The sequence below is a fragment of the Camelus dromedarius genome, chromosome 3, assembly GCF_036321535.1.
Source record: "Camelus dromedarius isolate mCamDro1 chromosome 3, mCamDro1.pat, whole genome shotgun sequence".
Taxonomy (NCBI): Eukaryota; Metazoa; Chordata; class Mammalia; order Artiodactyla; family Camelidae; genus Camelus; species Camelus dromedarius.
The window spans coordinates 59,004,209-59,031,342 of record NC_087438.1 but is presented as its reverse complement, the minus strand read 5'-3'; the positions used below and the strand labels follow the sequence as shown (position 1 = coordinate 59,031,342).

At 33.7% G+C, this 27,134-nt stretch overlaps 1 protein-coding gene across 5 annotated transcripts in view; it reads left to right on the top strand.

The window, feature by feature from the left end:
- TMEM161B (transmembrane protein 161B) overlaps positions 1 to 27,134 on the top strand; it is a 66,478-nt gene that overhangs the window by 23,557 nt on the left and 15,787 nt on the right. For 2 of the 5 annotated variants that reach the window (XM_064482213.1, XM_064482220.1), the window contains exons 3-6: positions 1,905 to 1,952; positions 9,335 to 9,418; positions 11,531 to 11,628; positions 15,071 to 15,227. In XM_064482213.1, the coding sequence (XP_064338283.1) occupies positions 1,905 to 1,952; positions 9,335 to 9,418; positions 11,531 to 11,628; positions 15,071 to 15,227 (387 nt within the window). Of the gene's footprint in view, positions 1 to 1,904; positions 1,953 to 9,334; positions 9,419 to 11,530; positions 11,629 to 15,070; positions 15,228 to 25,390; positions 25,410 to 27,134 lie in introns of those variants that run through there. The other 3 variants (XM_010992494.3, XM_010992493.3, XM_031447858.2) reach the window with 2 other exon arrangements.

Here is a 27,134-nt window from a genome sequence, read left to right as displayed (position 1 = left end):
TTCAAAATGTTGTAAAACTTCATACAGATAAAATTTTTATTTCTGTTATCTCATTTGGATCTGTATACTTTGAACTTGTTAGAAGAGGAGATGTATTGGGGTATGTTATGACTTCAGAAATCTCAGTGTCTGAACTTAATAAAAGTCTCTCAGACAGGAATCAGGGTCAGATGGGAAACCTCAGAGGGGTCAGGCAGCTCTCCCTCACAAAATGGTGATTCAAGGATTCAGCTATTCTTCACGTGGTTACTTATGAGGCTTCTTCTGTCTTGTGGCTCCCCTGTTTCTTCTACTTCCTGGAGTCCTTCTATTAGATGCTATTCCAGTTGGCAAGTAAAGAGAGAGTGGGCTGTGGATATTTCAGGAGATTCTAGGAGCCAAGCTTAGAAGTCCAGATATCATTTCTGTCCACATTACATCGTCTGGAGCCCTGTGACTGGTTCAGGCCAGTGTGTAAGAAAGGCTGGGACATGTAAGTACTTTTCATTGTACCCAGAAAGTAAAAGCAGGATTGGTGAGTGTCTAGTCCTTCTTTGCTATAGGTAGTACTGTCTCCATTTTCATAGGTGAGAAAACAAGTTTTAGCTTTACTCTTGTTCACATACTGAAAAATGAAACAGATCCAGGCCTCTCACCCTTGAAAATCTGATTCATGGTCTCGTATTTATTTGATTTATGGCAGCTCATCAGCTCCAGGCCCTTGTCCTGGAACTGCTGTACTTGAACAGAGATTTGAATTTGGTGGAGGTGAACTTTTCTACAAGCACTGTAACACTCTTTTGGCAGTTTAGAGAGTAATTTTTTTAAGGTTTTCTTTTTTCTACCTTTTTTCCTAGCTGTACTTCTAGAAGGTATCCTCAGGTTATAGGTAGCATATGACTTCTCTTTACTTACTGTACTCTTATGGCTTCTCTAGGAGTATATAGTCACCTTTTATTCTTAACTAAATTAAAGGGCTCATCAGCATTTTTTGGATTACTAAAAAGCATGCTAAGTGTAAGTAGAGTGTAAGAAATAATATCTGTTGTTAAAATTATACATCTCACCTCAATTTGCAATTAAATTTATTCCACATTACTAAATTATATTTGTATTGTATTCCATTCTTCTATTTTTAACTGAAAAATATTTTTCTTCTAGAAAATGTTATTCTCCTTTTTTTACATAACTTTTTATATGACTATCAAACTTTGTTGACGCATTCCTGCTTTAACAAGTATTTAAGTAGCAAGATCTTTTCTGCTATACCTGTGAGCATGTTATTGACCTTGAAAAACTCAACTATGAAGAGTCTGGTGCTCTCAGATTGCTCTACTCCCCCCTTCTGCCCAAAGGGAAGAAAAATTGTGCGAAGTTTGGTTTGTCTGTACCTTTACTGTGAAATACCTTCCCTAACACAAGGAACATTTGTTCTACATTGCTTAGATCTCCTAAAGACTTTAGTTCTCTATCATGTCCAGCATACTACTGATTTGTAGTCAGAGTATTCTCTACTTTCTATTGTAATTAAAGTTCCTTTTTGTTTTGAAGTTTGCTTGGCCCCTCTTTTCATGGAGAGGTAAGTGGTAGGTTACATTCTTTGTACATTTGAATAGTGGGTTTTGCATGAGGAGTAGGATCTTGCTTTTTCCTCCATTATAGCTTCCTTGCTGAACCTGCTTCCTGTTTTCCTGATTGTTCAGCTCAAACCTTTTGCATTTTTCTCTGTCCCTTTATCTCTGTCTCCCTAGGCTCTCACTTTGGTCTGCTACTTCCCTTCATATGTCCCTCATTGAAAAAATGTAATGGTTGGATTTATTCTGATTTTGTCTTACCCTATATTGGGTAAAGAGGGTGTAAAAACACCGTATTCAATTGCTCTAATTCTTTTTGCTTGTTCTCCTTTGCATGTTGCCTGACCCAAGAATTTGCAAATTCCCTTTGGTGAGAGAAACCTACTATTCAAATGCACAGTAAGTGGGACCTATGACCTAAGGGAAAGGTTCAGCTACTACCCTTATGGAATGCCTGAGTCCTTGCTCTCCTGCCTTAGCTGTCTTAACGTCTAGTTCCAGATGTCATTGATACTCCAGTAAAGTTTCCAATAAATAACAAAGAGAATGTACATGTATAATAAGTGAATTTTTAGTTACTTGTACTTAAAGATTTTCTAGGCTTTTGGTGGTGTTTGTTTTCCCTTAAAATTTTTTTCCACTTGTAAATTATTATGGAGATTTAGAATGGAGACTGAAACTGTCTTTAGTGACTTGTGTTGTGAAATAGTTTAGTATGATTATGTATTAAAGCTTTTTAAGCTTGCTCTCAGTAGTCAGCTTTTCCATATTTGTTCATGTTGAGATTTTCATTTTAAATTTCTGAAAGTTTTACTTCTGAAAAATTTTAAAGTTACTTGCTTTAAATGGCATTGCTGCTTGAATTTTTTAGTCAGTACGTTCTCTATTTTCTGATAGATGTTTTTTCAGTACTGTTGAACTGCCTTAGTAAGAAAAGTTGAAGTTTGATATTATTTTATGTAAGAGGTTTATACAAGAAAATTACTGAAAAGTTATTTCAAGTATTTTGTAGAGTATAATACCAGGTTGGTTTTGTTATCTGAGACACTGCTGACAGTCTGAACATAAGTAAAAAAAAGCCACTGAATAGCCAACCTAAATGTCATAAAATACACTGAAATTAATACATTTAACTTAACTCGAGAGTTTCAGTTTATTAGTGAGATTCTGTTAACACTCTTTTTTCTTAAAGTTCATTTTTTTCTATTACTAACACAGGACATGCCTATGATGTAGAAAAAGATGGGAAATTGATAAAAAGGGAAAAGTAAGAGGTAATGGACTGTATGCCTATCAGCCAAAGACAATCTCTGTGTAAATTTTGTATTTCCTTCTAATCTTTTCTGTTCATAGTTTCCCCTCCTGGATGTGATTATATCATGTGTCATCATGTTCCTTTTGCTTAACATATTAACATAAAGCATTTTTCTCTAATTGTATTTTTGTAACCATTGTTATTAACTGCTACATTGAGTCTAAACTAATAAACTTTTATATGTGTCTCCCAAGCTGGTTTTTGAAAGGCCTAGTGCAGTAGTTACAAGGAGACTGCACGTCATTTTGCTGACATAGACATACCAACTAACAGCAAAGGGAAAGAACAAAGCTTGAGGCCAGAAGTTGAAGTACAGTAGATGAGAATCATGTGATATGGAATCAAGCTGTGTACGAAGACTGTTGAAGAAAATTGTGCAACTGTACTTTTAGGTTTTACTTTGAATCATGACAACTTTAGATGGCTACTCCATGCTGCCTGGCAGTGTTTATGTGTTCCACTTCTTAGACAGCTTTTCCAACACAAATCCTCTCCTTGAACATTGTATTTGCCTGCTTTGACCTCACTATAAGCTCTTTAAACAGGAGCCCATCACCCTCATCTTCAGCCACCACACCCACAACCTAGATACATGTGCAACTTCTTTGTTTAATGTTTATATAATTTTAATTTTGGCCTATGGGGTACGTATCCTGTTAGGTACAAATTCCTGCATTTGTGCTCTGTACCTCATTCTCTTTAACCTTCACCCAGACTTTGTTTCTTTGGCCATTTCCTCTCTTCTCTGCCATTAATTGCTTCATTTCTGTTGGATTGTTCCTATTAGCACACACAGTTCTTTTTTTAAGGTCTCCCACTAAAAACAGCAACAACAAATAAAGAAGAGCCACAACCCCGCCTCCCTTCCTTCTTTAAAAAAAAAAAAAAAATGCCTCTCCCATATCCATTCCTTAGTTTTTGGCCTATTTCCTTGTTTTCCTTCATAACCAAATTTGTTAACATGGATTGTCCTCATAAACTCTACTTTCTCACTTCCTTATTAACTATTTTGCCTTCTACTATGTTTTATTTTCCCCTTAGGTGATCTTATTAATTCCTATGGATTGAAATACCACAGTTATGTGATAGTCCCAGGTTATCTCTGAGTTCTAGATTCTGATACACCGAAGCTTTCTTGTTATTTTTCACTTGATGTCTCACAGGTACTTAAAAACTCAGCATGCTTAAATTCTTAATATCTCCTTGCCCTAGTCCATGTCAGAAAATGTACCACCATCTTCCTCAAATCAGAAATGTAAATAGCAGCTTTCATTCTCTACTTTTTTTCCGTTCCTTACCTTTAGTCCGTCAACAAGACCTATTGATTCAATGTCTGAAATATGTTTCCCTGCTATTCTTGCCTTCCTCTAATTCACAGAGCAGCAAAAGAAACCTTAAACTATAAATCAAGTTATTTCTTTCTTTTTAAGACCATTATTTTAACATAAAATCTAAACTCCACACCATGACCGGGAGGCTTTGCGTGACCTGTTCCCTCTTATCTCTTCAGCCTCCCTCATGTGTTTCTCCTTGCACATGGTGCTACTGCCTCCTTACGCTAGCGGGTCGTGAGACCCCTAAATTAGGAAGCCCACCAAAGTGTGGGTCCTTGCCGCTGGCTGTGAAAGAATTCGCAGCAGAGGCAGAGGGACAAAGTGAAGAGCTACTTCATTATTCAGGGGGTGGGAAAAGGCAAGAAAGGGCTTGAGTGGGGAAAAGGAAAGAGAAGCACTCGAGTTGAGGAGCCGTCAGCCAAGATGGCTGGTTAAGACAGCTCAGCCGCGGGTCAGGCCACATGGAATTTTATTGGAAGCTTCTGCCTTCATGTTCTCCTTCCAGGTGTGCTGGAGCCAATTGCCTTCTTTTTCTATTTTTGTATGGGCTTTTCTGGTTGTAGTCATAGCAATTGTCAACTGTCTTGGCAGTGGTGAGTGTATCATTTATCATTACAATAAATGTGTAATGAGGCTCCAGGTCCACTGGAAGTCAAATCTTCTGCCATCTTGGGCTTAGATGGTTCTAATCAATCCTTGTTTCTTCTCTTTGCACCTGCCTTCCGTGACTTAGATAAGAGTAATTAGTTTCTGTTCAGGGAGGGGCAGGGTATAATCCTGGGGCAACAGCCTTGGTAACAGTTCAGGAGGTTACTGAAGGGGAGGCTAGGGAAGAGATCTGGTCATCATGCGGTTAGCTTTTCCCCTCTGGTGGCAATTACAGTATCTATAAAACAGCTCAGGAATGTGCATCAGACAGTGAGTCTGTGACTCTTGTCCTAGTCATCAGCTGCTTGAGCCTGTTTTATGACTCCGGAAGGCCTGGGAAACTTTAGCTTTTCTAGAAACAAGAGTCAGGAGGTGAGGGGGGGTGGGGTGCAGGGTCCTACTCAGTTTCAGTTGGCCTTTTGGTTACTGCAGTGATCTATGTTTTTTCATGCCTTTGTGCTTTGGACATGCTCTTCTCTCCTGGAATGCTCTCCCCGTCCATTCTTCTTATCCTTTAGTTTGCTGGGCAGATGTCCTCTCAGAGAGGTTTCCTAGCCTAATGTCTAAGGCTTGTTGTCTCATTCTGACCACTTGTTTGATTCTTTTCTGTAGTATCCAATCTGTGACTTTTGTTGTTTTTTAAATTGGTTAAATTCTGCCCCAACTGAAATATAAACATGAAGAAATCAGGAATTTTGGCTTTATTGTATGTGGTTATATCTCCATTGCCTGGCAGAGTGGTTGACCATATTGGACTCCATAACTGTCTGATGAATTGATGGATGGATGGATGGATGGACAGATAGACGAGTAACAGACTAGAAGTATCCCTAAGAGCATCCAGCATTCTTAGATTCTAGCTTTGAGCAATAATTGTTAATAATGAAGATGACGCAAGTGTCATAAATTCAATCCATTTTAGAAAAATAGATTCACAAAATAAGATTAAACAAATTTGAGAATATTTTAAAAGAAAATAGGTCCCAGAAAATGTAAGGGTGTTAAAATATTTCATTATTATAGGACTCTTAAGTTTTCCTGTAGTACTAAGGGTCTTTCACTGATAATTATTTCTCAAAGAAATATACAACTAATTTTAGTCTTTATAAATGAGTTACTGCTTTTGTGTTTTCCTAAATGTTATATACTCAGTCCTGATTATTTGTAGATTCTGTGTTTGTGATTTGCCTACTTGCTAAAATTTATTTGTAATCCCCGAATTCATACTTGTGATGCTTTCAAGGTCATTCATAGAGATATGCAGAGTGGTAAAAAATTTGAATGACATGTTCCCAGCTGAGGTCTTCTTGTTTTACCTGTCATATTGTAAACAAGTGTCCTTTTTGTGGTCTATTTAGTGTCACATTTTCCACATTTTTGCTTTTTTGTGGGTGACTTTGTATTTAAAATGGCCCCCCAAGTGTAGTGCTGAAGTGCTTGATGTCTAGTGTTCCTAAGCACAAGAAGGCTGTGACGTATCTTAGAGAAAATTCACTACTAATATTGACAGAACTCAGGAAAATACCATACTTACGATTACAGTTATTAGATAAGCTTTATTCAAGCATGAGTTATATCACTGTTGGCCATGCGTTTATTATTAATGAATTAACAGTATATTTTAAATACAGTATCTTTAAACATAAACACACGTAAAACAAGACTATATATTGATTAACTGATGAAAATGTTGTGACCAGAGGCTCGTGGGAACCTAACCCTGTATTTCCCCTAGGAGCAAATGGTTCAGTGTTCGCGGCGACTTTATAGAACATAACTACCGCGAATAACGAGAGTTGACTGTAAGTTAAAACTGTGGACTTCAATCGAAATTTCAGGACATGCCTCCTCACCCATGTTAATTACAGTTTAAGGAACTTGGGATGGGTAACATATTTTATTTTAAAACCCTTAAACCAAGAGGAGAATTTAATTCATGCAGTGGTCTTTTTTGAGCACTTACTATATGCCAGTAACTGTACTAGTTTTGATGTATATGAAAACAAGTAAGTCATAAAATCTTCACTCCATGAGTCTTTCAGCTTGGGGAATATTCAGTTTTAACCCAACTGGTCTGATGCCAACCACAATTCAGTTTTGACTAACTACCTGGGGTTAGCATAGACCCCATAGGTTAAAGAAAAAGTCCTCCTTAAGGATACCCAGGCTTCAGATGCCAGCAAGTTCTTGGAATCTCTGGGCCACCTGTACTTTTGACAACCAGCTACTGGCTACAAATTAGGGCATTCTAATGAACCCCTCAGCTTCAATAATTCACTAGAACCATTAGAACTCAGGAAAGTGCAATGATTACAGTTATTTGTAAAGATTACACATAGGATGAAGTTTAGGAAGGAGCGCGGAGATTTCATACCCTCTTCCTGTGGAGTCAGGGCATGTCACCCTTCAGGCACATCAGTGTACTGAACACCTAGGACGCTCCTCTGAGCTTCAGTATCCAGAGGTTTTATGGAGTTTCATTACGTAGGTATTATTTTAAATCACTGGCTGCGTGATTGAACTCAGTCTTCCACCCACTTCCCTTTCCTGGAGGTCAGATGGCTGAAAGCTACAACTCTGATGGTTGGTAGTTTTGGTGACCAGCCCCCATCCTGAAGCTACCTGGAGATCCACTGTGAGTCCCCACATTAACATAACAAAAGTACTCTCTTATTACTTAGAAGGACTTTTGAAGCTCTGTGTCAAGAAGTAGGGACAGTAACCAGGTATATTCTTTATTACACCACAGAAAGACTGCCTTATAAGCAGTCAAAAGTAAATTAGGAGTTTGCTAGTAGGGGCATAGTTGTTTACCAGTAGAGAGAAGAATATGTGCAGAAATGCCAAGGGATGAAATGATTTTTGGAGTGAAATGTCACTTAGTTTAGGCAGAAGGTCATTTTTAAAAAAGGAATTTTTGAAGGTGAGTCTGGTGAAGTAGAGAGTAATCAGATTGTGAAAGACTGTGAAAATAGGTCACAAACCCTGTATGTGGCCTTATAGTGGCCTTATAGTGAGTGTTTTAGCTTTAATGGAAACTTTCAAACATATACAAAGAGTATACAGAATAATATAATGAATATACAACAGATATAATCATCTACTACATACTCATCACAATAGCTGTTGGCCAATTTGTTTTATCTCTGTGCCTCTTCATCTCTCCTCCCCCCACGTTATTTTGTAGCAAATACTATTATTTCATTCATAGATATTTTATATGAAATTTTAAAAAATTACTGTAATCCCATTATTACAGCTAAAAAATTTTAACAATAATTTCTTAACATCATTGAATATCCAGGCATTACTCAAATTCCCAGTTCTGCAGTATTTTTAAAAAACAGCAGATCAGTAGTAGCATTTTTTAAAACTTGGGGTATTTCAATTAAAAAAACTGTATTTTTGCAGTTGAAAAATTGGAGGGTCTATCAATACTAGCTGTTTGTTTCTTTTTTATAACAACAGGACCTTGGTCAAAGCCTTACTCACTACTTGACCTTGTGAGGAGTCTTGGGAAGGATTTGAGTGGGCATATACCTTGATAAAATTTGCATTATGGGAAAATAAACAAAGATGGGATCAGAATGCATTTAGAAGAGTGTCCAGGAGCAGGCACGGGGACCAGTTAGAGTTTTGCCATAGTCAGAGATAGACAGGAAGATAGTCTGAGCTAAGGTCCTTGCAGGGTAGTAGGCAAATTTAGAATTTCAAGAGTTAAAGAATGGAATTAATGATAACGTGGAAAGGGCATGTTGAAGGTAAAACTCAAAATATCAAAATTAGGTGGCTGGCAGATACGAAATTCAGGTGAGACACAAAATGGAGAATGAATAAGTGGGTTCTTAGGAAGGAATAAATGACTTGTTTGGATGTTTTGACTGATTGGTGGAGGTGAATACACTCGGTTGTTGGAGCCCTAACTGAAGGAGGTTTGATATAGTCAAGAGTAAAGGGTTTTGTAAATAAATAGTTTACTCTAATTCTTATACACATAAAGTTTAAGAATTCTCCAGTTAAATTAAAGAAAGGAGAGAAAGAAAAGGAAAGACTTTTACAGTTTTGAGGGCATTCAAAGGACTATCTTTTAAAAAGAAATATCAATTCCTTCGGTGTAAATAAAGAGTGGGTGGAGAATTCTAATGTGCTTCTGCCAGCTTGCCTCTAATGAGTTCACGCCATTTATTGTTAAAATAAGCCTGTATGACCTTAATATATACTAGTACATTGTCAGTTGTAAGAAAAATACCTACAAATAGCATTGCAGGGTCTGGCATCTAGTAAGTGCTTGGTAAGTGTTTGCTGGATTTCAATCTAAACTCCTTTAAAGCTTAAGCAGTAGTATCTGTTTCAGATTAGAATTTTTCACCTGATATTTCCCTGCGGTGTCTTCACAAATAGGAAATTGAGTAAATATTTGTAGAATAAATGAATAAATTCTGGTGATTTTATTTCTTCATTTAAAAGAATTACTTTTTTCTTAGTTTGAGATGGTATCAGCATCCTACGGAAGAAGAATTAAGAATTCTTGCAGGAAAGCAGCAAAAAGGGAAAAGCAAAAAAGATAGGTAAGTTATGTTGTTAAATTTGTAAGGCATTAAATATTTGACAAAACTTTTGTAGATATACTTTTATACTTTGATTAAAGGAACATTTACTGATTATGTCATAAACAGTTGATAAATCTGAGATTAAAACCCATGCTCTCAAATAACATTGAATCACCCTTTAAGAAAACCCAGTATGTAGTAATCTAATATGTAAACACTAAAGTGATTATTTAACTTAAGAATTGTTATGGGGGTTCAGTGGAGGATGACCCATAACCCATGTCTTTACTCTGCAACTCATTTAAAAATACCAGTTGGTATGGATTCTTTTCCAGAATTTGCCGTCACTCAGTATTATGATATTGAGCAGATTCATTTGCTTTTTTTCCCCTTCCATTTCCTCATTTTTTAAATAGAAGGGGTGGACAGTATAACTTCCTAGGTTCTGTTCAGGTTGCTGAATATTACATTTACAGTTTATGAAGAAAACTGCCTGCTAATAAAACTCACTGAATGGACCACAGCAGCCTCATCTGTGAACTGGAAGAACCAAACATAGTCATTTTGAAGGATTCTTCCAGCTCTTAAATTTTATATCGCTCTTTATGTTGAATTTTCAAGGAAAGTATGTGTTAATTAGCCTCTCTAAATGGGCCTTAGTTTCCTTAGCTGTGGAGGACTTTTGGGGATCTGAACCTGTGATTCTAATATGTTATAAAATATAGTGACAACATATTGTTACCAAATTTCTCATGTATGTCATATAAGGTACATTAACATGGGCTAATAGCTTTGTAGGTGCTAAAAAAATTCTTTAAGCATTAATGATTATTTGGCATGAAATTGGAAATTTGAAGAGACTGTCTCTTCTGATCTTGCTATCATTGTCTTTTTCACTTAATATTACAAATACACCTTGAAGCTCATTGTAATATTAAGTGTAAACCCTCCTTCTCTGTATTCCAGTGGTTATGTTCTTTAATATAATATTCCTGCCTTATATTACGATTTTCAAAACACTTTTCAGTCTTATTTAATCCACACAATAATCCTGAATATTAGTTACTAATTTAATTTATATTTTACTAATGATGAAGCTTTTGATCAAAGATGTTAAATGAGTTGCCCAAGTTCACATAACTAGTAAGAGTCAGGATTTTAATCCAGCTTAGTTTTTAGTTTCTGCATTTCTTTTTATTCCACTTGGGCCTTTTCACAGCTACCATGTTCAACACTTAGTTACATAGTATAGTCTTCATTTTATAAACATTTGAATTCTTATTATGTGCCTTGTAGTGAGTAATTTTATTTTTATAATAATTTTTATATGTTGGAAATGCTTTACTTTACAAAAAGATGCACTAACAACACTATCTTGTTTCTAGCAGCAATAATTATTTGATTTATTGACATGAATTAAAAATTTTACTGAGGTTTTCTCAGTTCATATTCATTCAGGAATAAATGTAGAATTGTGTCTTGGTGTTTTAATTATTGTTACTGAAGTTTAGTTTTGTACTTTCAATTTATATTTTGACTACCTTTAAAAATTAAATTTGGGATTAATACACATGTACCTGAAGAATTCTGTTATTTTCCTCCATTCGTGATTCTTAATAAAAGCAAATCTGAGTTAGTCTTTCAAGTTTCTGAATTTCTCATACACATAAATCTTATATATATACTTTTAACTCTGACTTGTTTAAAGCTTCAGGTTTGTCTATATATATGTATTTGTATACTTGTATAATTTTAAATTGAAATGCATTTTGTCTTCATTTCCTTTAACCCTTCTGCCTAAAGAAAGAAATATTAGGCTGTCTGTAAATCTGTAGAAGAGAGAGCAGGAAAAATGGGGTGAGATGCTAAACTAGCAATCAAAGTTTTATTCTTCTCACTAATTTAGATAACTTTCTCTGGTAATCTGTATATTCGCATAATAATTTACATCTATATTTTGTAGTCCCCCCTTTAAAAACTGCTTTTGAGTGCCTTACCTCCTTTTTCATGAAATATTAGAACTTTTTTTCACTGTGAAATTTATAACCTTATTTGTCATTAGTTTTATACAAACACTTGAATAACAGTGAGGGTAACTTGTTTTTTGTGTCACTTGTCTGATTTTTATAGGAAATATAATGGTCACATTGAAAGTAAGCCACTAACCATTCCAAAGGATATTGATCTCCATCTAGAAACAAAGTCAGTTACAGAAGTGGATACTTTAGGTAAGGGAAATCTAGGTAAAATGTTCTGTAAATTTCAGTTTTATATTATGCTAATGAAAGTACTTTCATTTTATTTATTGTTGTTAGATTTTTTTGTCTGTTTTTCTAATCATTAAATCCATTATATGGACTATGAAATCTTTCTCAGAGCCTGGAAGCTCAGTGACTTTGTTTGAATTGAATTTGTCTTTCTATCTACCTAACTTGTAGTAAGCATTATTTTTTCCATTTTTCAGAAGAGGCTGACTTATACAAGTTGATTACACAGTTTCAGTCAGTTTTCATTATCTCAAATTTTGGACTTTTTGCCATTTATGCTCGTTTATTCCTTTTATAATTCTACCTGAAGAAATGCATTTGTGTGTTTGTATTGAATTACCTATATTTACAAGTATTCAACTTAACCAGTCACATTCAGTAGAAATGAAAGTGGTTTAAGAATAATGAATTTGGGAATAGAAAACTTAGTCAAGATTTACTTGTACCCACTGAGTATCTCTGAATAAGTAAAATTCAGTTTTTTCCTGTATATGAGTGTTTAATTGTATAGTAACTATAATGATTTTACATTTAAAATGAAATTTATACAAAGTTACTCAAATCCTAGAAGAGAAGGGCATATAAGGTGATATTGTTTAGAATACAAGTTTTCAGACCTAGCTGTTCATCACAGTCACCTGAGCAGCTCTTTGAAAATGAGGGTTCCTCATACCTACCCTTGGAGATTCAGTAAATCTAGAGTGGGTTTTAGGAATTTGTATTTTTAATAATCCTCCATGTGGTTCTGATTTTTTGACCAAGTTTGAGAATGAATGGTTTACATTGTAAGTGAGTAATTAAAATAACACATTAAAAAAAAATCTTTGGTAATATTGTATAAAGTATCATTATGTAGTTTGGTCCTTCTTAGGTTAAATCACACCACCCCAGAAAAACCGTAATAATTTCATCTAGCATCTCATATAGAATTGTTTTGTTATACAAAGTGGCTTCAATACATTTGAAAGTTGATTCTCCATTTACAAAGATTGTGTATATGATATATATATATGTATATCTCATATATATGGAAAGGATGAACTAGAAAATATCAGTGAGGAACAAGATAAATCAGTTGTCTAATGTCTTTAAGACTGGTTATTTCATTCTCTTTTTTTTTTTAAACTATTTTTTTATGCACTATTTAAAACATGTAAGAGCACTTGAACTTTTTGATTGTCACATTTGTTTTATTAATCCTACATGTGTGCTTACTTGTATAAGAACATTTATACATGCTCCCTGATTCCTAAGACAGATTTCTGTTATTTTTACTAATAACTTATGTTTATTGAATAATTATAAGCTAATTAACTTTAATAATAATTTAAACTGAATACTTGTAAGACATTGTTATAAGTGCTTTACTTGTATTAACTCATCCTCACAATTCTATGCGGTACATAATTCTTACTGACTTTTTTTTTTTTAAACTCATTAGACAGTGGAATTAAATAACTTGACCAGGGTGACACATTGAATGTGGTAAAGTCTTTTAGTGAGAATTAGGCTATTTTAATGAACTTCAAAAATGGAAGTTAGGGCTAATGTTGGCTTCAGCTTATTCAATATTTTGTTTCACTTTTACACTTTTGAGAACTAATTGCAATTGGTAGTAGTTAAACAACTGGTCACCTAACATCAAGAGCATTCCAGTTAATCAGAAGAGCAGGGAGATGTTTTATTTATGTTTATATTTATGTAATCATCCATGAATGCATGCTTTGTATGTGTGTTTAGGTAAAAGTGGAAGGTTTTCTGCTTGAACCTGAGGTACTCTCAGGAGGTTAATGCAAACCACTGGGGTTGATGAACTTTGTTTTCTTTTGATTCCAATATTCTGTTGAATGGCGCATATGTAATTATATTATTGAATTCGGAAGGAAGAATATAATACTTGTGTTAAATACATAGCCAAGAATATGTATAAATGATATTTTTATTGAATGTATTTATTATTGATTTCCAATAACTATCTTATAAGTCTCTCAATTTGTATTAGCTATCTATCATAAGAACCTCTTAAAGAATGTCACTTGGCTATTTGCTGTGAATGAGTTCTCTGGAGAAATACTATGTGAGTGTGGGCAGGCATGGAAAATTAGAACACTTCAACTTTTGTTAATAGAAATTGAAAATCTTTTAGATAAACAGACATGTGCCTGTCTGTTCCATCTATTTCTCTGTTGTCCTTACAGAATGTTATTTTAAAAGCTAATCTTTAGAGGGTAGAAGGGGTTCTAGAGGGTAGGAGTCCTGCAGCCATTTTAGGGTAAATCTTTCAGACTGGCATTTATAATCTATTAGGTCTATTACAACAAAGAAGCTAAAGCAGTTAAAATAACTTGAGGCAAATTAAGAGTGTTAAGTTAAGCGGAAGCAAATAAATAATTTATTCAATCTTAAAAGGATTTAGAATTTTTGCTGTCACCTCATAGAGATGTAAATTTGGTCAGTTTGTTTTGATATTTTAAATATGTCTTACTATGAATGGTGTTTTATTTTTAAAACTTTTTTTTTCTGTAAATATGTGATTTAAAAAGTATCCTCAAGTATTACATTGTACATCTAAAAATTTCTCAGAGTATTGTAGATCATTTTATTATGTGCCAGTGAGGGTATAGGAATTGATGTTTATGTACATGATACATGGAGGTCCACAGAAATGACTTTAATATTTTGGACTACTCTCTGGCAGAAGTAAACCAGAATATCTGAGACGAAAAAGGAGATGGAATCATATTTACTTTCAGACATTGCTAATTTTAATATAAACCCTAAGGATGGAATAGTTTGTTGGAGTATGTCTTTATGGAAAATCAACAAGCGTTTCACCAGCTTTTCTTGAGGTAGTAGAAGAGAGAATAAAAAGTATATTTAATTTATTATTTTAATCTGCAGTAGGTTACAAAATTACTAATCTTGCATTAGTGCGGTTAATACTGTAACATAAAGTTCAACTCTCTTGATTCACAGAAAGGAAAAAAAGTAAATCTGTAGTATTTGATATCAAATTGTATTCTAAATCTAAAGGATTATAGTGCAGAGTCTTTTTAAAAAAAAAAAAATCTTCTGGTTTATAATTTCTGTAAAAGCTAATCAGCTAAGAGAATACCCACTCATTTTGCAATCATATATTTTTAACAACAATTTAAATAATTTTTGGTAATCATTTCAGGTTCATTTTAATTATTCAATTTATGGGGTATTAAAATTTAGTTTTGAATGCCAACATTCTCGATCTGTTTCCTGCATTTTTAGATTCTCATATTTGCAAACCTCACATTGCAAATCATCAAACAGAATAAAGTCTAGCATGTTTGAAGTTAATTATAGATAAATCTTCCTAAGCTGTTTGTTGAAGTTTAAATAAACCTTTCTTTCTTAAACCTTTATTTTTCAGCATTGCATTACTTTCCAGAATACCAGTGGCTGGTGGATTTCACAGTGGCTGCTACAGTTGTGTATCTAGTAACTGAAGTCTACTACAATTTTATGAAGCCCACACAGGAAATGAATATCAGCTTAATCTGGTGCCTGCTTGTTTTGTCTTTTGCAATGTATCCTTCAAAACATCATTAATATTAATTTATGAATTTGCTTTCCTTTTGCAGCTAACACCATTAGATCTTTCTGATTTAAAAAGGATTTTAAATCATTGGAGGATTTTTCTTTGTTGAAATTCTCTTTATTTAGTTGAAAAAGTTTTCAGAGTAGATGTAAATAGTTTAAAAAGTGAAATACATGGAAAGACTTGCTGGTTCCCTGCCTTTCCTTTTCCATCTGACTCATGTCACAGAGGAGCCACTTTTACTTCTTTTAGGTATTATATTTGAGATTTACTGCCATAGGTTTAAATATTTTGTGAAGATGGTATTTCTTTAACTTTAGATATTATTGCACCTTTCTCTCACTTCATTTTCTTCACTTCTATTCTTTCCAGATAGTAAGGAGACAACTTTTTACTTAAATTGGTATTTGGTTTTAGTTGCACCTATAGAAATATTATTTATAGCTAAGCATTATTGTATCTTGTTACCCTCTGTGAACAGTTTTCTATTGTTATATAGAAGGTAAACTCTTCTACAGAATTCTTAACCTCAGTAGTTCAGATACATCATTTTTTAAAAAATTGAAGTATAGTTGTTTTACAATATTATATTAGTTTCAGGTATATAATATGTTGATTCAGTATTTTTACAGATTATCCTCCATTAACAGTTATTGCAAGATAATGGTTGTAATTCTCTGTACTATACAACATACCCTTTTTGCTTATTTATTTTATACATAGTAGTTTTTATCTTTTAATCCTATACCCCAAATTTGCCCCTCTCCTTTCCTTCTCCCCTTTGGTAACCACTAGTTTGTTTTCTATATCTGTGAGTCTGTTTCTGTTTTGCATATGCATTTATTTGTATTATTTTTTAGAGTCCCATATCACATACAAGTAATATGTTACAGTATGTGTCTTTGACTTATTTCACTAAACATAATATTCTTTAGATCCATCCCATTCTGCAAATGGCAGCATTTCATTGTTTTATGGCTAAGTAATATTTCATTGTGTGTGTGTGGGTGTGTATGTACACCACATCTTTATCCATTCGTCTGTTGAGGGGCACTTGGGTTGCTTCCATATCTTGGCTGTTGTAAATGATGCTACTGTGAACATTGGGATGTTCTTCTCAAATTAGAGTTTTTATTTTTTCTGGATATATACCCACAGTGGAAATGCTGGATCATATGATAATTCTAATTTTAGTTTTTTGAGGAACCTCCATACTGTTTTCCACAGTGACTGCCAGATAAATAATTTCTATTGTTCTTAACTGGAAATGTCTTCCCTTTCCATTTATTTTATACTATTTTCTTTATTTTTATCTTAATTTTCTCTCTTAATCCTTCTGTTGAGTTCTCTATAAATTAAAACTTTTTTTGAAAATTTCATTTTTATAGCACTCTTGTGTCATGGATGTGTAATATCTTTTTATTTCTAAGAATATTAAGTATTGCACCTTGAAGTGTTTATTTTCTGAGTCTCCCCCTCTTTTTGCTTTAATCACTATCATGTTAAAGATTGTTCTTGAATGTCTTGTGCTCTCTGAATATCTGTTGATATTTGAGAAGGTGTTAAAAAATTGGAAGTTTTGTGCCAGTGGCTGGAGCTTGTTGATTGGTGGTCTTTTTAGTGGATGGTTTGAGTGGAGACCTAGCAGTATCCTTGGGGAGCCTCTAAATATCAACATCTGCTGGTTGTTGGGCCTATCATTTTCTCTGGAGGAGAATTGTCCATTCTCCCATCTGTGAGGTTTAAGTCTGACAACAGTGTTAAGATAGCTGACTGGGGAGGAAGGCTCAAAGACTCACCATTCAGTGTGCTGGCATTAATTTAAATGCATGTCTGAGTTCTCTCATTGCCCTTTGTTTTCAGCTCTTCATTGTCACCCTAAGTTTTGCATGATACTCCCAAGCCCAGTATTCTCTGGTTTAACATCTTTAAAAATGAATTCTTATGGGTTCTGCCAGAGTTGGGGAAAGGTTGTCATCTAGTCTCTGTGATTAGAAAAGACAGGCAATCTGGGAAGTCTTATTACACCAATATAGACATTCAACTAGTCACCTGTTTTCATCCATTCTGCAGGCCTGCCTTCAGAGGTCCCTGCTGTTTCCAAGTCCTGACTTTTGTATGGTCTGTTATGAATGGATTGGCTTTCTCCTCACTGGGTTCCTCCCCTTGTAGATCCAGCATAGTTCTCCCCCCTTATACTGAAACCTAAATCAGTAACTGCTTGTCCATCTACTTAATGTCTTCCAAAATTTTTTTGAACATTTTTTTTTTTCCTCCTGTCATCTGTTTCCTATTCTTTGTTTTGGACAGTTTTACTTTCCTTCCTGTGTGGTTTATTTAGTCAGATTTTGGGAGTAAGCTGAGCTAATGCATGTCATAGATCTTTTATATTTAACCAGAGAGTGCTGAAATGTCTTTTAAAGCTGTAAATGGATACCATTTGAAATATATGATATGATGTGACATTCAACACCACTGTGCTATCTCTCTATTGACTCTTTTGGATTGATTTAGCTATAATTTAGACTTGAAGAGCCAGAACAAAGTCTCAAGAGTCGATATCTCCACAAGGTTTATATTGTACTGAGTAGAAATACTGATCATGTATGTCAGTTGAGAAGCATCCCTAGATATTCAGTGTTGTACTTACTTCAAAAGCAGATTAAGTTCAGACATTTAAAATATTACTGTTTCATTTTATAGTGTTAAATATGTGAAAATACCATTTAGTCAGAATAAAGACCACCCCTAGACATCACGTCATATGAAAGACATTAAAAATATTTTACCTTGATAATTAGCACCAGCTGAATATATGTCATGGTACTTTTTTCATACTTTGAGTTGTCATGTTCTCTGAAATATTGTCCATTCTGGAATATTCTTGTTTTTGCTTCATTTTCTTCACAGTTTGTATAGAAGATGTTAAAGTAGTATTTATGTAGAAATGCATATTTTGATATTTAGTTTTATTTAATGTGATACAGCCCTTGATACCTACGTAGCAGAGAAATTAGAAAAATGTACTTCTTAATAGCTACTCAGATTACTGTTTGTGTGAATAAATTTTTATCTTTTATTTCACTCAGTAATGCCTGATAATGTGGGAGCAGAGGTCCCACACAGTCTGCAGCATTGAACTGGCTCTGCTTAGTTTTAAGCAGTGCACTCATGAAAGGCACCAAACAATAGCATCCCTGCGGGAAACTAGTAGCTGGCTGTGTCTCCATCCCAGAGAAGACAGAAAGTGGTGAAGGGCTTTAGAATCCAAGCTGTTTTCTGCCAACTTTGACCCTTCACAAAGAGGGTAGGGAAGAAGAAGGAAAGTAGAATTGTGTATATGCTTGGGTACGTGATTTTCCTTCAAACTTGTAGCATGTGAAAAAATGACCTACTGCCTTCAGTGGCATGCAGAAAACCAGAATTAAATGCCCAATATCCAGATTAACACCAAGGAGTCTGTTTATAGCCTATCTTTTATCTCAATTATAACATATCTGGTATGCCTTTCACACGCTATGGACAGTCTAGCCGCAGTGACCTCTGTCTAGATTCTCTTTATTTTCCTATTGTACATGCCTACTTATTAGTCAAACATGTCTCCATTGATTACATAGGACAATGGCTCCACTTAATTCTAGGGTCACACATACATCAGTTGATTTAGAAATTCTCTGCAGTTGTTACTGATGAAAATGTCCTTTGTTAAAGTGGTCTCCAAATTAAACACATATAACTTTAACAATTGGTTCATTTCAGAGTGAGGAAAAAAATTATTTTATTTCTATGGTCCTCTGTCCCCCTGTCAGTTTTATTTGTCATACCTATGTAGGACAACAGTTATGATTTTTACAAAATCTTGAAAGTTTTAAAAGCACAAGTATGACTTTTTAAAATGTATGCCACTAAAATCTTGAACCCCGGAACCTGAAACTGATCCATCTCTTGTTATTAGCTCTGTTTTCTTCAGCTGAGTTTTACATGCATCTAAGCTGTCACACCTACTTCCAGTCTTACTCCTAGACCCAAACTAATTCTCAGCTCTGTTCTTCCCTGTTTGTAATTCTAACCACCTATTTGTTGAAATCTGTGTGTTCCAATCCCATTTATGCCAAGTTACATGGTACATGGGAGATACAGGATAAAGAAAGCCTTATAATGACAATGGAGCCGTTGTAGTACTTGTCTGCCCTGTATGATGGCCCATAAAGTCTTAGAATCATTGGAGAAATATCTACTGATTTTATAATATGAAGCATATCATTTTCATTTATGAATAAAGCAGAAATAAAAATGGTGCTTGCAGAAAATCCAGAGTAGAAAATCCTTTGGTGGAAGTAAAACTTTTAAAAATTAAAATATTTCTACAATTGATGGATTTTTTAAAAAAGAATCTTTTTTTATGAATAAGCTGTATTGCAGAGTAATATTGAGTCAGTTACGTGAATTTGAGTGAGAAGAAAGCTATTTTACAAAGAATGATAAAGCTTCTCAGTAGTCCTATTATATTTGGTTAAAGGACTGGATCATTAGTCACATTTCCACAGTGCTTGTATTTTACAATGTGGATGGTTTAAGGTACAAAACCCTATTATGTATGTTTTTAAGGCTATGTTTTAAATTTTTCATTTGCCTTGTTTGCCAGACATGCAAATTTTATGCAAAACAAAAAGTTGTGAATGGTTTAAATTGAAATAAATTCTAAGATATACTGTGTTAAATATTCAGTTCTATATATAATTTTGTAAATTAAAGGTCTACACATTAAATGCTGTATTTGTTTGTTGTAGGAAACAGACGACTACAGCAAAGTAGCATAACTTAGTCACCTCTTCTGAATTCCTTAAGATTCTAAGTTGCTGTATTCTTTACAAAAATGTTCTGCTTTAGATTAATGAGAAAAATGAAACACTAAACCCTGAAGTGAACTGCATAAGATAACCAAGTTTCCTAGTGAGAAAGGAACACTCAAAGCTATTGAATCTGAGCCAAGGTACTTGTTTTGTTTTGAAAATTTGTGTATAGCATGTTGTGTCAAAACTTGGTTCTTTAACAGACCTTTGGAGATCTTCTGTGACATTAACGCTGTCAAATTATTCACCTTTCAGGTCAGAAACATAGCGTTACATAGGGAACGTACTTGGGAAACAGGACTGTACTTTTGTTCATCAATTTATAATTAAGAATGACTTTTTTTTTTCTTTTAGCCAGGAAATAATTTTCCTTCTGAATCTAAAAATATAAGGATAACCTTCATTGTTGCTTTATTTCAATCCAGAAAATTAGTTAATAGTTTTTGTTTGTTTGCTTTTACTTTTAAATAAAGGCTATGTTTTTGCTTTCAAAAATCTTTGGTTATTGTTTCTTTCCACAATCGAGTTAGGTTGAGGCTAGCTGTACTTTTCTGTGGGACCAGCTTTAAACTTACATAATAGTTTTTGGCTTATATCTGAGAGAATTTGAGGTTCTGTTTCTTTTCTCTGTAACTAAAATAAAGTAATTGAACCTTCATCTCTAAGAAAATATGAAAAATGTTTTAGTTAAAATTTGTCCAAATTTGTTTTTTTTAACATTGGAAGACAGGATCAGATTATTTTTAAAAGGATTTTATTTGATAGGTCGTAAGGATTAATGTACTTATTGTTAGTTTTCAGTGCTGTACTATAGCAGGTTCTTGGTATAGTTTCTAGGTTTCTTTGCAGTGAGAATGCAAAGTGTAATGCTTTGAATATTTTGGTTGTCCGTTCTTATGGAAAAATAGATACAGGAGGTTTAATCATTTGAACAGGAAAAAAATTAGGGTTTTTTTTTTTTTTTTAATTGTTCATGGTCACAAAAACAAGGTTATAATCTTTCACAGAGTAGAAAAACTTTCAGTTTACATGGAAATTTCTTAAGTTGAGTAGAAACATGATCAATTTTTTAAAGATAATCCATCACACATTTTGTAGAAAAGTTACTGAGAAATGTCTGTGAAAACCTCGATGTTTATTCCTTAGGATACTAGACATTAGATTTGTCTGTTGACAACAAAATTGACAACATTTCCTATCAGAATGATTTCTTTGTATTTCTTTCCTTCTCGAAAGAGCATTGTTAAAATATCTTTGAACAATTTCAAAATATTACGGTATAGACATTTTCTTAATCTGAGAATCAAGTCTTTAAAGCAAGCAATTATAACCTAATTAAAACATAGTAGTGCTTTGATACATGTATATTATTAAAGTTATTTTAGATCTGAGAGAAACTAGCTATTTTACAACTAAATATTAAGCCTGTTCATTGTTTGAAAGCTCTTATCTCCTGCTTGAAGATAAATATATTTTAAATACTTTCTATTGAGTAAATCTTCCCACCTGTCCTTGACTTTTCTTTTCTGTTGTAGTTTTGTATTTGTATCTATAAATTATGGCATAATTACAATTATGAAAAATTGCTAACATTAAATTAAAACTTTAAAATGTCAGCCATGGGGGAGAAGAGAAATTTATTCCACCCCTAATGTTCTCTTTATTTTAGGGTTTGAGATTTTATAATATAAAGCAAAGTAAGTTAGCACTTAAAGTAGATGATCTATTCAGCTAGGACTGAGGGGTTAATTAACAAGGGGAAAAAAATGTTAAAAGAAAAAGAAAATGACTCTGCATCAATGATTCTGCATTTATAATTTTGAATATTTACTAATTTAATAATTAGGATAGTCTAATGTACAGAATGATCTATGAAAGTAATAATAGTGAGATAAAGGTAGTGGGAAGCATTTACTCATAGTGAAGGTACTTGGTCATTATTTCCATTCATAAATAAATAAATGTTATGGTTTTATGCTAGTAAGTATGTCATTATACATGTTTGTAAATATAGAAGCCTAATTTTGGTATTACCATAATGTTATTTACATTATCAAGTTGTATTTATCACAAAAGTGTTAAAAATAACTAATTTACTTGGAAATTGTGGACAATTTATGAAAAAAGATCAGATTTAAAGAAAATAACTTTTAGAGAAATTTTATTTTGAAAGCCATTTCTATAGTATTTCAGGTGTAGTTTGTTATTATCCTATACAAATAACGTTGTTAATATAAGCATGTTTATAAGATTAGAGCATGAAAGGATTTTCTTACTTATTTAAAAATAATCTGTTATATAAGTATTAGAGAAATTTGATGTATCTCAATAAGAAACTTTGCTACTGTCTTAGCCAGTACAGAAAGTCTCTGTAAGTGATCTCAAAATAAAGTTACCATGGTTCTTAGTGAGGAACTAACTGGGGGTACCACAGCACACTTACCTCTTCTATCTCTTGAAAAAAGCCAGATTTATATTCTGATATGTCTAATGCTAACAAAAGTATGTCTTCTTTATAGGAGATTTTTATGTAGTCTAGTACCATGTACTACTGTTTGGGTCTTTCATATATTAACTGAATAAAACACACATTGCTTTAAAAGTTTGGTAGAGTAAGCAGTTGAGTTTTGAGCTGAAACATAAAGAAGCGTCTACAAAATAAAATCCCAAAGTAGACTTCAGTTGGTTCAGCAAATCTTTGTGTAACTCTTCTTGGCCAGGAATGAACTGTTAAGGGTTATTGGTGGAAAATACTCAGATTTTTTAATTTTGTAGAGAGTTTATAACTCTTAAAAAAGCTGCCTATTCTCTATAAAATAGGTCAGATATTTGTTCTGTTCTGTATATATGTATATCAGATCTTTACCAGTGAAGGACTTAGATCGTATTGAAATCCTAAGGATTTATGATGATAGTGCTTCACAAGCATGGGAGACATTTCTAATAGTTGGTTAATGTTCAACTTCATTAACATTTTACTATATTTTAATTCATAGGACATGGAAATAATCTCAGTGCATATGGGCTTTACACTGTGATGTGAATTTGTGTGTGGTTTAGGTTCTGTTAAATTCAAGGATGTAATGTACTTTTTTCCAGAGTGGGGGGTAAATTGTAGATCAAGACTTTATAAAATTATAGATTGAATTTTCTAAAATGTTAACTTTTATTCAATTACATATATATATAGATACACACATTGTTTATATAGACAAAAAGTGCTAAAAGTACAATAAAAACTAAGAGTCCCCTTCCCTATCCTCTTGCCACTTTTCCTAGTCCTGTTTTAGCTGTTTATTTGGGCTTTTAAAAATCTTTATGTTTCTAAATATAATGATTATACTACCGACTCTTAATTCATTACTTATAGTAGTTGAGGATTTTTCTTAAACTGTGCCATCCTCTGTGCTTTCTCTCCTTTATATTCTTAATGTACTTACTTTATAATTTTTGCTAAAATCCTTATTCAGTGATTATTATACCTATGTAAATACTGTTCCTTTGTGAGTGCTGTGTAAGTAAGTAAGGTATTATTGCTTCCTTTGGCAATTTTTTAATTAATTAACAATTTTTTTAAGTTTTTAAATTTTTTTCCTTGTATTTAGTATTAATTCCACTAGATTTTCAGCATAGTTATTTCACAAGGTCACTTACAACTTGTGTAAGTTCCTCTTCCCTCCCTCCCCCCACCTGCCATGGAGAGACCCTTCCTGGAGACCCCCCTTTCTCTGGCTTTTTATCTGGATTGGTTGACCTTCAGGCCTCTTACACAATTGTCATCCTGGGACTTACTTTTGTTGTCATCCTAGGAATTCCCTTTGCCTTCTCCCAAGTTTAAGTTCCCATTTCCAGGATTCAGTGTTTTTCCTCTTTCTTGATTTGTTTAAATGTTTTGGAGCTTTCTGCCAAAGTGTGCCTGTGAGGTAACCAGTTTTAGACTTTGCAGTTTTGAAAGTGTCTTAATTCTGTGCTTTCATTTATTTGATTGGTATTTTAGTTGGATATTCAATTCTAGGTTGTCAGTATTTTTCTTCATAATTTTGAAGACATAACTCCATTGTCCTCAATGGCAAAAGTTTCTGTCAAGAACTACGGTGTCATATTTAATCTTTTGTATATGGCTTGTTTTCTTTATTTTTCTTTTCAGAAAGTTTTTACAATCTTCCTTTATTTGTCTGGTTTTTGAAGGTTTATGATCATTTACCTTATTGGGAATCTTTTTTCATTCTTTGTGCTAGACTTTTGGTAGGCTCTTTTAATTTGTGAGTTTTGAGTTTGGAAATTATCTTGTACTATGTCTTTGATAATTTCTTCCTTTCTGTAATCCTCTTACCCCATTTTCTTTCTCCCTCTCACTTTTGTTAGGCAGATACTGTACCTCCTGGATCAGTCATCTTGTTTTATCACCCTTTCTTGGTGGAACTTTCCCTCAACTTTATCTTTCAGATTTATTTTTTAAAACTTATGTAACCATTCCTTTTCATAGCATCCTGTTCATGTTTCAAAAATGAATTTATCTTTGTTTATCTTTATGAAATGTAGATGTATCTCATATGTATAGATAATCTCTATAAAAACACATATATTTTTATATGTACATGTTATTTGTATAACTTCTTATTCTACTACCTGTATTATCTATCTATCTTTTCTCCAAGTTGCTTTTCCCCCTTGCAAATTTTCTCTGAGTTTTTACATAAGATACTATACTGTATACTGGCCTGAGTTGGCATCCTGTTTTTGTATAGCTATGGAGCTGAGAATGGCTTTTAACATTTTTAAAGGGTTGTTTTCAGAAGAATTTTAAGCAGACATAAGAATATGGTACAGAGACTATATGTGGCCCATAAAGCCTAGAATATTTACTGTCTGGTCCTTTACAGAAAAAGTTTTCTGATCCCTGCTCGAATGTCTGGGGATTCTTGACTTTTCTTTGATATGTGAGAGTCAGACACTAAAACCAAATGGGAAACTCTAAGTAGGGCTTGATTAGCTTCACTGAAGAATAAGTTGGTAATGCTGAAGCTGGTTTTGTTTTAGGTAGTCCATAGTGTCATTACCTATTGGTCTTTTCTTTGGAGCCTTTTGGCTTCTTTAGAGGAGAGTCTCTAAATCTCCCTCCTGGAGTGTACAGACCTGCTGCACATGTTTCAAAGCTGAGTACACTTTTGAGTGTGTAGACTTTGACTTAATTATTCTGTTTTCAGTACATTTGCCTTAATCTAAGCTCTACTGTACCTCAGATTCAGTTTCTTCAGAGGCTAAATCTTAGTCTCCTACTGGAGTCTGTGGAGTTCGTTCCCTGACGGCACAGGAAGGTAATGGGAGTGGAGAGTTGGGATTCCGATTTCTGTTATACCTCTGTTTTCAGCCCACACTATACTGCTCCATTTTTTAGAATCTTGTACCTTACAGATTAAGTTTTCATGGAAAAGGTTAAAAGATTTAAACACAACTAGGAATTTTATCCAAAGTAAAATTAACTTAGTTGGTTTTTTTTATCATTGTGTAATCCTTTTGTCCTTGTGTACGTTCTCATATTACTTTTTGATATTGGAAATTCAGTATTTTATTCAGTTATATAGAAAACATCAAGTGATTGCTGAGAACTATAAATAAATCTTTAATTTTAAAAACTGCTCTCTGAGGTGGTGGATGTATGAGTTGTGTTTTACAAATAAAGAAACTAGAGACATAGGTTAATTAATTTCTCATGGAGGATCACGTAGTAAGAGTAGAACCAAGATTCAGCGAGGCAGTCTAAATCTAGAGAATGCGTTCTTTACATTTGTGTCAGCTGTTATTCAAGGTAGCTTATTATATACTTTGCAAGTGAATGATGGTGGTAAGTGCTATGAATTCAAAAGAGGAAGGGGATGGTCTGGGCTGGAAAGACAATGGTAAGCTTCATGAGGTATGTGGAGCTTGACGCTTTGATTAGGTAGAGGGAAGGGAAGAGGGTAGTTCAGGTTATGATCCAAGTGAACAGTATAACGGTTACACTTAGAAGATGGTAAATATACTATTCTGATTTAAGTGGAGGTTTGGGGACTAATGAATGAAAGCTTGAATATATGAATGTAGTCAGATCATAGTATTACAGATCAGAATATTGTATGTGTGTTTTACATTGTGGGTTATGAGAAGGTTTAGTTCCATTATGGGCTCAATGAATACTTGGTTTTAAGATTTATCTAGTATTCAATATGAATTGAGGATGCAGGGATTATAAAGTTTTAGGAGTTTGTGGTGTAGGATTATATTAAAGTGTTAGTGATGTAAGGAAGATTATACTTCACACGTGGATTTGGCTGTGTCTAATTTTTTTTCCCTTTTTAACACTGATATATTTTGTAACTTATTTGATAATTCTCTGTTAACAAAGTTTGGTGGTAGGTGTCATATTTGAAAAATTTCATTTTGGTCATTTGATACCACTTTTGGCTAAAGGTGTTGTTTTGGTTTTTAGTGTAAGTGAGGAGTTATAAATGGCCTGTTTATAGACTTGAATATTCATTTTCAGTAAAAATGAAGCAATGTTTTTCCAACCTGGGCTTAGGGCCCTCAGGCAGTGAGAAAGAGCATAAGTAGATATCAAAAGCAGTTCATTTGTGGTTTTGGAGTTTTTATGTTTTGTTTTTAGATCTTACTCCTTTTCCCTTATTCTCTCCCAATATGTAAGCTCTTCCTTAGAATGCCAGGAAAAAGATAGCCCTGTAGTGTTTGATACTAGAAAAATGAACCACTAGCTTTGTTTCTTTAATTTCTAAGTTTTGGAGAAGATAAATGAGTAAGGAACACAGGATTCAGACTGTCCTGGAGGGAAAAGTTTGAGCATCTGTATTCTAGAATCTCATCACAACTCGAACAATGTTTCATGTTTCATACACTCCACCTTGAATGTTGAAATTTAGATGAAGTTTCTTTTGAGACTTGTGAAATTGTTCTTGCTGTATTAGAAAACTTGATATTCAGAGATAAATTCTCTACTTCATTGTAAGGAAAACTACTGTTTGCATGGGATAAAGCTCCAGTAGTCCTCT